A 12,283-nucleotide genomic window follows, 5' to 3' on the forward strand; every position below is an offset into this window, starting at 1 on the left:
CTACTTTAGAAGATATATACACATATATACGCACCATTCAATATATTTGTACTGCTTTAAATAAAATATATACTACAATATACATATATATATACAACAATATGTATATATATATATAATTACATACTAATTTATAGAACATATACAATTGTATACGTTAAAGATATACGTCTATAGAAGATATATACACATATATACGCACCATTCAATATATATGTACTACTTTAAATAAAGTATATACGACAATATATATATATATATACTTATATACTAATTTATAAATTATATACACTTGTATATGTTAAAGATATAAGTCTATAGAAGATATAATAAATACACATATATACGCACTATTCAATATATATGTACTAAATTAAATAAAGTATATATATATATATATATATATATATATACTTACATACTAATTTATAAAACATATACACATGTATACGTTAAATATACACGTCTATAGAAGATATATACACACCATTCAATATATATGTACTACTTTAAAATTAAATAAACTATATACTACAATATACATGTATTACAATATATAGATAGTTATATTATACTAATTTATAAAACATATACACATGTATACGTTAAATATATAAGTCTATAGAAGATATATACACACCATTCAATCTATATGTACTACTTTAAATAAAATATATACTATTCTACAATATACATTTATATATACTACAATATGTATATATATATAGTTATATACTAATTTGTAAAACATATACACTTGAATACATTAAATATATACGTTAAATATACATGTGTATAGAAGATATATACAATAATATACAAAACATATACTACTTAATATAATAAATTAATAATACTTGATAGTTAATTAATGAATGTTGAATTTTATTGATTGCAAAATGATCCAAAATTTATAATTACATGAATAAAAAATCTACAAACTATGCATAATTTTCCAACTCATCCATGTTAATATTAACGGGAACTTGCATAGGATAGTCAAAGTCAATGGGGGAAAATCCTATGCATTGGACTTGATTTTGTTGAGTTCTCCCGCGAAGTCATAATTTCTTCAAGTTTCTGCTCGTCATTCGGCTCTGGTTCTATTCCTTGATTTCTTCTTTCTGCTCTAATCCAACCTCTGAGGCAAACTAGAACATTCATTCCATTGCTTCCCAATGAGTGTCAGTTGTCTCCAAGTTGTTGTCATCCCTGACTAAAGGCGCTCTCTGATGCAACGGTTGACATTGGAATGTTCAAGATATCTCTAGCTAATCTTGAAAGCATAGGATATTGTGATTCATTATTCCTCCACCAATCCAACGTGTTGATCCGTCGTCTGCGATCCTCTGGCGGCGATCGAAGATAATACTTAAGCTCTTCCCGATAAGTTGATGTGTAAGCTCCCTCGTCAACACTATTTCAACAGGGTAAATCATAAAAGAATCAGAAAAACCACAATGTGCCGGCCTTTTAGAAAATGATGGCACCTCAGGAGGATGAGGAGCGACAGTTGGACTGATATGTGTCGGTACAGTTAAATCAACTAAATCAGCATAGTGGTTATATAATTTATCTATGTAAGCATTCGCATCAGACGTAGCCGTCCACAAATCAGGTTGTACTTGTTCAGAATCATTGTTAGTATTTATTTCTAAATTACGATAAATAAGAGTACTAAAGTGGCACATAGTATGGTATTTAGTGCACGAATTTAGCATAGCACCAACCAAGAAAATAGGGGGAATCGGAAAAAAATATTTTTTAAATTTAGTAAACATGGCACCAACAACATTTTCATAACCTTCTTTATTTTTATATTCTTTAAGCAAACCAGAAATATCGGTTATATATCCCAAAATATTACAGACAGTAGGATAATAAGCACCGAAAAATTCAACCGTAGCTACATAAAATTTTTTCAAAAACTTAACAAGATCATTAATTACAACCCAATCAGAATCAAGTAGCATGCAATCGGTAGAATCAGTAAATGAACCACAATGTTGGTTAAAAGCTAATGTAATAGGAACTCTATATTTATAACAAGTTTTTAAAAAATCATATGTAGAATTCCATCTAATATCAATTTTCTCAGGCATCAATATTGGTGCAAGTCCATTTTCTTGACATTTAACTTTAAATTTTTTAATTCTCGATCTACGATTATTTTCTTGTATAAAACCAACAGCAAGACGAATTTTTTCAATATAAATCTCAAAAGACTCAAGACCATATTTTACAATTAAATTATATATATGACATACACACTTAATTCGCTTTTTGCTACCACTACCACTTCCGGGACAAATTTTTTTGACACTTTTACCGAGGTTTCTTAATTTATCCATAGTATAAATCAAACTAAAAAATATTCAAAGTACACAAAAGTAATAAAAATAAATATTCAACAATTAATACACTAATTATAAATTGAAAGTAAGAGATGGAGCGACAATACCAAATTTTGAAAGTATCCGAAGGTTGCGACTTTAGAAACTTCCACTCGTACTTAGTAATCGCAAAATTAAAAAAATTAAAGGGAGCACTTTAGAAATTAAGTATATAGAATATTTGAGAATTGAGAAATGAGATTTGAGACTTGAGAGGATGAAAAATTGTGTGAAAAATGATTCGAAAGTGTAGGGTATTTATAGATTTTTTTTGGGGATTAAAAAATAATTTTAAATAAAAAAACTTTTTTTTTTTATATATTTGGGCCCAAACTAGCCGTTATAGCCGTTGGGCCAACGGCTAGTTTGGCCCAATTTTCCAAAATCTTAAAAAAAAAATAAAAAAAAATTAAATGGGTTTATCCGGGCCGGGCCGGGTCGGTTAACCGACGGGCCCTAATCGGGTTGAGTCCGGTCCGGATTAATCGGGCCCAATTCAAAACCCAACCGGACTGGGACCCGGGCCCTTAAAGCCCTTGGGCTTACCGGGCAGGATCAAACCGGTCCGGTTTCCTTTAGTGGGCTGGTTCGGGCCGGTTTTGACACCCTTATATACCGAGTATGTTGTTGCTATTTATATATTAGCTAGCACCAATAATTATTTTTAGTCGATCTGCCAAATGTGTTAGGAGTCGAGAAACATGGAAGATTGTTTAACGAATTGCCATTGGTGGACCACTCCGATCAATGGGGGAGCCAAGATTTTTATATAGGGGTTCAAAAGTGCACGCACGAACTAGTCGAAAGGGTCCAATATTTACTATATATATACATACACAAAATATAATTTTAATCATAAATAAATAATATAATTTTTCATAAAAGTAAATCCAAATGAACCCGTAGCGTATGCTAGCTCTACCCCTGACTCCGAAACAAACGATAGAGGAAAGCAATGAACAATTGGGCCAGATAAAAATGATGTTTCACTTTGGGCTTCATCTGGTCCTTCTTTAGACCAGACATGACTGGTCCAGTCAATGGGCAGGCCCACTATGCATGACAAATTGCTATCAAGATGGCACCAGAGATCAATGGTTTTGAATTTTTGATCCCATTTATCTTACTAACAAAATATAAAATTTAGTAAGTTTTACTTGTAAAATTATATTATGATCATTCGACGTAATTTCTTGGTCTACGTTTCTTTTGATTGTCCGAAGTCATCTATATCGAATTTTACTTGTAAAAATGCGTGGTAATTGAACAATAATCAAAATTGGTGTAAGGTAATTAGAAAATAGTTATTTTAAATAAAGAGACAAAAGTTGGATAAAATTACTTTGTAAAAACACCAAAAAAAACAAACGGCATATTATGTTGGAACTTGTAAAAGAATACTGGAATTTAAGGAAAAAAATTGCAATTGAAACTTGAAACCAATATTGGAGTTCATGAAAAAATAAATATTGGAGTTACTGTTGGAATCATAAAACTACGATGAAATTTGTAGACATGTGAGTCTGTGACTTTTACCCTTCCCGAAAATTATAGGTGCTCTCGTCGTTCACTTTGACTTATTAATAATTTCTTAATTAAACCTTCATTTTTTACTTATTATTTTTGATATATCAAGATAGTACATTCATTGAAGTAATTAATTAATTGTGAGGAACTAGTTAACTTTTGAGTTATCAAGAGAGTACATTCATTGACACTATAGGAAAAAAGTTATGTTTACACTATGAATTAGTTAACTTTTAGATATTTTTACCCTATTACTTTAAAAATTAAATAACTTTGTCTATTTGAAAGAAAAAGATAATATAGTCTTTTTATTGTGGCCAAATTTTTGTGGTCATTTAACACTATCCTTAACATTAATTATTTTTTTCTTCAAATTAATTTTAAGACACAATGTAAATATCATTTAATAAAGGTAATATGATAAAATAGTCATGTTATTAATTTTTTTTTTCTTAATGAGTATGTCAAGTAAAAATATGACAAGAAAAAGCGAACAGAGTTCTCTTTGAGGTTTAAATTAGACGTTTTGATTTTCATTTCGCTTGATTAAGTTTTATGTAAAAGAATTGAAAACTATAAAATGGTCATATTTTAGGATATATGTCTTGTTTTTATTTATTTATATATATATATATATTTATTTAAAATAAAATTTAAAAAATATGTCTCCTTATTTAGGTCTTAACAAATAAGTTAGTAACTTTTGTAGTGTTATTTTAATTTGATTTAGTTATTTACTTTTTCTTATATTTTCTTGATCTAGAAATAGTATTTTTCCTTTATATATCCTCTTTAATTTATAACAAACTATTGGCAGAGATATGTTATTTTTGTTTTCTATTTATAGTTATACCTATGCTTGAACTACATAAAGGAAAATAACTGAAACACTAAACTAACAATATAATGTTCCTTTCGAGTAATTTGATTCACGTAAGAAGTCTCTCTTTGAAGTTCAGTATCTAAGAGGTGAATTCGAGACTTTGATTAAAGATTGAGGAATATTTATCGGTCTATCACAACCTTTTGAAATATATTCATTAAACTAATTAATTAATTGTGAGGAAATACATGAATGATAAAAATGAAGAAAATAATAATGCAACTTAAAAAAATATTTTCAAACATATTTTATCTTTTGAAAGTAGCTTCTGTTACATATTCTGTTACTACAAAGACTGATCAAACATTTTAATTTGTCTAAAATAAGTTGTACGTACTTCTTTTGAAAAAAATATGTCTAAACTTTCAATAGTTTGACCTAATTGTTTACATATTTTTGCTGACTTTTCTAAAAGTTTGACCAAACAGATTATTTATGTTGAAAATTTTGAGGAGAAACTATATTATCTCAAGCTAATTCTAAATCCAAAATCTAAATCCAAAGTTTACTCAAAGTGCACATAGATTGCATGATATATATGTTCACACCGGTTTTGTAACTTAATTCCGTTATTTCTTCTACTTTATGGGGACATATTCACTAGATGTCAATACAATATTTATTTCTTGTAATGTGTCAAGATAAAAATAAATGGCTGAAGTTCATTTGTGGTCAAAATATTAATAAAGGTAGAAAATAATTTTAACCAAAAATAGAAAGGAAAAAAAGCAATTGCATACTCCCTAGTTTTGATTTAGTTGTCCTCTTATTAAAAAAATTTATTTTGATTTGATTGTCTCATTTATGAAATTAAGATAATTTTATTGCGTCTTTTTAATACTAGCTAAACAAAGTGTATATACTTACATTTATATCATCAAAGCATAATTAATAAGCTTAATTTGGTAAAATAAATTCCTAATAAATATAAACTTAAAGAGAATGTGAAATCAACAAGGACCAACTGCTTTAAAACGAATAGTTTATGTTTTAAGTTTTTGGTTAAAATGAGACAAATTAAAATGGATGGAATAATAATTAGTTGGAATCATTTGTTATCAAAAGATTAAAGAATTAGTAAACAATTTTTACCAAAAGAAAAAATAGAAAGGAAAAGAAAAATTAATGTTTTGTTTAAAATAGTTTACTCCATCTATCTATCTATGTTTACTGTTTAGTTGTTCATATTTGACTTGACGTAATTTTTAAAAATAATAAATAAATTGATAAATTTTATTATATCATTGCTAATAAAAAATTTCAATTAATCTTGTGTTGATCAAGCTATTCATTAATTTTTCTTTTCCTTTCTTTAGTTGGGTTAAAAACGTTTACTCCATCTATTTATTCTTTGTTAATATTTGACTTGACATATTTTTTTTTTGAAAGTATTAAACAAAATGATAATTTAACTAAATCATTATTAATTATTATTCTACCAGTTTCAATTCATTTGTCTAATTTTGACCGAACACTTAAAAAATAGGTAAAAGGCATTAAAATTTAGTTTAACCTTGTGATGATGAAGCTAAGCTATAATGTTCTATTCCAATTTAATCACTTTTTACTCCCTCTTTATATATTGTAACACGTATCATATCCTCTCCAAGATTTACATATACCCAATAATATTTACAACAAATATAAATACACATCAAATTCTTTTCCATTTTTAATCCCTTCCATATTTGTTTTTCTCCCCTTTTCCTCTCAAGGGAAGAGAGGAAATTAAACCCTTTAAAATAAAATTTTTAAAAAGGGCCTCATATTGAAATGGAGATGGAGGACATACAAATAAGTCAACTGGAAAGTGCATCCATTTTCAAGAAAACTAATCTTCCTGTCACTCTCAAAGTGCGAATATTATATCTATACTATATTAAAAGTGCGAAGGGCCTTAAAAATTGACGTTTGAACTTTTTTTCTTTCATTAAAAGTCTCTACAATAGATAAAAACGTCTTTTTATTATTTTCCTCAATTTATTATTTAATTAGATTAAAGACTCCTAAAATATATGAAAAGAATTTAATAACTCCTAAAATATATAGAAAGAATCCTGATAAACTAAAAACTTCTAGTACTTCATAATTTAAAATTATAAAGAAGAATAAGAGAATATTATGAACAAAATTGTAGGACAAGTCAAAGTTAAAAAAAGAAGAAATCGTTGTGCACGTAAAAAAATGAGGCGGAAAAATTTATATTTAATTATATGATTTATAAAAGGAAAACTTTATAAATAGAATAAATTTAATTTATTGGTCCTACGCATGAGTTTTAGAATTTAATAACATATATTTGTTGATTTTGATTATTTAATCTAGGTAATATTTAGTACTTCTAAAAATAGAATTTTGCCTTATATAAAAAATATTCTTTTTAATTTTATTTAAGTAATATTTTGGATCAAAATTTATATGAAACAAATTCTTATATTGTACTTTTGCTTTTTATTTTAGTTTTGATTCACTTGTTTTCTTACTATCATTGTCATCATTCTTTTTGCCTTTATTTATTTCTATTAAATCATACCTTTAAAGATTACATATGAATAATAATAATCAACAATTGACATTAATTCTCTCTTTTGATAATTTCTTGTGTTTCTCTTTTAGTTGAAGTTTCTGATCGAAAAATTGGATAAGAATTTTGCCACCGAATGAAGTTGTAAAAATATTATGTCGGTTTGATTCGGGTTCGGTTTGAATTTTTTTTTTATTAACACCAAACCAAACCATAAGTCAATTCTTTTTCTTGATTTGATTTGATTCGTCGATTCGATTGGACTTGACGATTTAGTCTGTACACCCTAATTAGGATAATGTCTTATTTATTGTAAAGAAAATGGTAGGCAAAAAAAAAAAAAAAAAAAGCGGCATTAATAAACTTTATATTAGATTCATCTAATTGGTGCCTGTACATAAGTTATCCGACCACAAGCTCTGCACCTTTTCCTCCCAAGGGAAGAGAGGAAGTTTAACCCTTTAAAATAAATTTTTTAAAAAGGGCCTCATATTGAAATGGAGATGGAGGACATACAAATAAGTCAGATGGAAAGTGCCTCCATTTTCAAGAAAACTAATCTTCCTGTCACTCTCAAGGTAACTAAATTAATTTTTATATAATATAATATAATATAATAATTATTTTGATAATTTGATTTTGATGGTAGTTCTGTTAATATTTCCAGAAAACTTGCATGCATGCATCTATTTCAATTTGATTTTTGGTGGTTGTGATTGTACAGTTAGAAATGGAATATACATATATTCTTGTTTAGATACTTCTTTTGTGTTGATTGCTAGATTTGTCCAATTTAATCGTGCTTAATTCTTAACTTCTTTTTTTGTTTTATGTTTAAGTTTAACCACGTACTCCATCCTTTTTCATTTTACTGAGTCCATTTCATGTTGTATTGACACTCGAAATATTTATTAGGGGTTTATTTTACTAAATTAATTTAATAATTATACTTTGAAAATCTAAATTTGAACAGTGTTACTCCATCTCCGTTTTAATACTACCTTTATCATTAACGTTAGTTTTGAAATGTGATCCTTATCATTAAATCACTATATAAAATAATTGTAGTCAAAGTTTGGTTTTCATAGCACAACCAACAAGGTTAATTTAGTAAAATGAACCCTTGAAAGGAGAGTATCAAGTCAACATGTAGAGTAGATGTAGATGTTGAATCTAATTCTCTTGGTGAAAATTCTGAATTCCTCACTAGTTGCAACCCTTCCTAGTCAATACTCACTTCGTTTCATATTAGTTGACTCCTGTTAACTTGACACATCCTTTAAGAAAGCTTCAATTAGAGACATAACTAGCCTTATCAGTGATGTTTCGAAACTCTAAAAATAAATGAAACATCTATTTTTAGTGTAAAACCAAGTAAAATGAAACTAGGGGATGAGTACTAGTATATACTAGTAGAAATTCATATGTACTGATTTTCATCATCCATAGTGAAGCCACAATGTATCATACTTTGATATTGTGAATTTTAAACTTTGGTATATGTATGTAATATGTTGTGTTATTTTCCTAAAGTGATTTGGGTGATCAAAATGTGCAGTTTGAAAATGTTGTGTACAAGATTAAGCCCAAGACTGAAGGTATGTTGAACAATTCCTCGAATTCAGAAGAAGAGAAAATAATCTTGAAGGGGATAACCGGTATAGTTTTCCCTGGTGAAATGCTGGCGATGTTAGGCCCATCGGGGAGTGGTAAAACGACTCTGTTAACAGGGCTAGGAGGGCGTCTGAGTGGCCGGCTTGATGGCAATATAACTTATAATGGAAAGCCCTTCAAAAATTCCATGAAGCGTTACACTGGATTTGTTACTCAAGACGATGTTTTGTACCCTCACTTAACTGTCACGGAAACACTTGTATTCACTGCCTTGCTTCGCTTGCCTAAAACCTTATCACACATTGAAAAGATCGCGCATGCTGAGGGTGTAATTTCACAATTGGGGTTGACGAAGTGCAAGGATAGTATTATTGGAGGTCCATTGTTGAGAGGTGTTTCTGGTGGTGAGAGGAAAAGAGTCAGCATTGGGCAAGAAATGCTTATTAATCCGAGTTTGTTGTTTTTGGATGAACCAACATCGGGCCTTGATTCAACAACCGCTCAAAAGATTGTGTCGACTTTGTGGGATTTAGTGAATGGTGGAAAGACAATTGTGATGACAATACACCAGCCTTCAAGTAGACTGTTTTACATGTTCCACAAAGTGTTGTTGTTATCGGAAGGAAATCCATTGTACTTTGGCAGAGGTGAAGATGTTATGGGATACTTTTCGCGCATTGGATATTCACCTTTAGTCGCTATGAATCCCTCCGACTTCTTGTTAGATCTTGCAAACGGTATGTTCATCTAGCGTTCTTCATAGTTATTTTTCATGTTAGTTTGACGTATTGTCACATCTCTGCCCTTACAGAGGATATCTTTATAGTTAGCTAGCAGGGCACTTTTAGCGAAAACCTTTTATAAGAATGTCATGTATACGTTGTCTTATAGCAAATGAAATTCGCGTGGTATTTGAACTGGTGCATCTTCAATTTGAGCAGGCATTGTAGATGATCCACAAGAAGATCAAGCATCGATGAAGCAAACTTTAGTAAGCGCTTTCAAAAACAATCTGTTGGATGGAGTGAAGGAAGAATTGCGAAAATATGATGATAGTCAAGTTCATGATAAATTACAGAAAGGGAAATTCAATCAATGGGCAAACTCTTGGTGGCAGCAATCCGCGGTGTTGTTTAGGAGAGGAATGAAAGAGCGAAAACACGACTCCTTTTCAGTCCTCAAGGTTGGACAGGTCATAGCGGTATCCATCTTGTGTGCATTGTTATGGTGGCGTTCCAGCGACATACAAGATCAGGTATTCAGTGTACTTCTCTTTTTTATACCATACGATTCTTGCATTACTAACGCATGCATTAGTCCTACGACTCTAATTTTTATCTAATGATGCAGATTGGGCTCTTGTTCTTTTACTCTCAGTTTTGGAGCTTCTATCCTCTCTTCCAAGCTATATTTACCTTCCCACAAGAAAGAATGATGCTGGAGAAGGAACGATCCTCAGGGATGTATCGACTCTCTTCATATTTCATGTCAAGAATTATTGTTGATCTTCCAATGGAACTAGTACTTCCATCTGTTTTCGTCATCAAAACATACTGGACAACAGGCCTAAAACCCTTCGCGCTCAACTTCTTCTCTACCTTATTCACCCTCCTCTTTAGCGTACTAGTCTCTCAAGGCCTCGGACTTGCACTTGGTGCATTGGTCATGGATCAAAAATCAGCTACAGTACTCGGTTCAGTTATCATGCTATCGTTCACCCTAGTAGGCGGATACTTTGTTCACCATGTTCCTATATTCATTAGCTGGATAAAATACATATCGGTTTGCCAGTATACGTTCAAGCTCTTAGTAGGGGCACAGTTTCAAGCCGGGGAAACATATACCTGTGGCATAAATGCAACTTGTTACGTGCAAGATTCCCCTGCGATTAAGGCTGTAGGGCTCGGAGATACAGCGATATCAATTGTTGCATTGGCTATAATGCTTGTGGCATATAGGTTCTTGGCTTATTTAGCACTTGTGAGAATTGGTGTGACAAAAAAATAGATGGATTTTTTCTTCTCATTTGCTAGTCCAATCTATTTCAGAGTTGGTGATATTAAGATATTATCTTTACCTTAGTTTATGTTTTATGTTACTTAGATACAAGGTAGAATGGCATGAAGATGCTAATGAAAATTAGCATGGTGAACCAATTGTAATTTTTGATTTGTCATCAAATAATACATTTGGGACATCAAAAGTTTAGTTACTTTATGTGTTTTATTTTTAGTCTCAGTATGCTTGATTGTTGTACTAACATAGTAACTTATTGTAACATATTGCATTTAAGAGTGATTAGACCAAAGAGCAAAATAGTATTTTTATTTTTATTATTTGGAGAGACCAAACTCAGTAGGGTAATTTTTAGAATTAATATTTAGATTAGCTTGGGTTCCATTTTAAAGAAAAATGTTTTTTTTTTTTTCGTGTTCAATTGATTCTTAAATTTTCTAAAAGTATTAAATTCCTAACTTATAATGCAAAAGTATATATCGACCATTATTAAAAGCCTTAAAAATTGAATTCCATCGTTATTTTAAATTACGGATTAACCTCTGATAAAAAATTACACAAATACACAACTTATATTTTCAATGTTACAAAAAATCCCAACTCCCTAAACATATTACAAAAATCTCAACATATACATAGAATGCTATGTATATATCGGCTATGTTATGTATATTAATAGGGAAAGAGGGTAAAGTAATTAAAAAGTAGGAGAAAGTGTAATTATTTCCAAAAGAATTGGTATTTATGTTATTTATATAAAAAAAATACTATCCCTTGATAAGAAACAAATTAGGCTTAATTTAACCCTAAAAGCTAACATGTGATCATTCAAAATCATATACCGCGACCAAATAACCTATCACCTACTTATCTGAGAACTCAAAACTCTTCGCACACTCAAAACTGAATCAATATTTGAAGCATGAATAATATAAAACAAGAGTCTAATAACACTGAGTTTCTTTTTAAAAAAACATGAGAAACGAAAGTTTCATGGTGTTGCAGAAGAGGTGTAACAAGTTAGGATAATGTCTTATTAATTGTACAGAAAATGCTTGGCAAACGAGAAAAAAAGGGGCATTAATAAACTTTATATTAGATTCATCTAATTGGGGCATGTCCATAAGTTATCCGACCACAAGCTCTGCACCCGTTACTATATCAAGTTACTAACCTAATTATATACTAAAGTTGATTTGTTTCTTTGCAATTTTTGAACTTCACAATTATCATTATCCCTAGTCCCCACATGATCACCACTATACACCACTACCTTGCTCTTTATTAATTGTTCCAAAAAATAAATAAAAATAAAGAGTGTTAGTT

The 12,283-nt window shown here is 29.8% G+C and overlaps 1 protein-coding gene across 1 annotated transcript; it reads left to right on the forward strand.

The window, feature by feature from the left end:
• Nucleotides 1-7,744: 7,744 nt before the first annotated feature.
• LOC107877403 (ABC transporter G family member 9-like) lies at nucleotides 7,745-11,138 on the forward strand. The gene is made up of 4 exons (XM_016724053.2): nucleotides 7,745-7,905; nucleotides 8,886-9,678; nucleotides 9,883-10,196; nucleotides 10,292-11,138. The coding sequence occupies exons 1-4, from the start codon at nucleotides 7,825-7,827 to the stop codon at nucleotides 10,946-10,948; spliced, it is 1,845 nt and encodes a 614-aa protein (XP_016579539.2). The 5' UTR covers nucleotides 7,745-7,824; the 3' UTR covers nucleotides 10,949-11,138.
• The last annotated feature ends 1,145 nt before the right edge of the window (nucleotides 11,139-12,283 follow it).

The sequence above is a fragment of the Capsicum annuum genome, chromosome 7, assembly GCF_002878395.1.
Source record: "Capsicum annuum cultivar UCD-10X-F1 chromosome 7, UCD10Xv1.1, whole genome shotgun sequence".
NCBI lineage: Eukaryota > Viridiplantae > Streptophyta > Magnoliopsida > Solanales > Solanaceae > Capsicum > Capsicum annuum.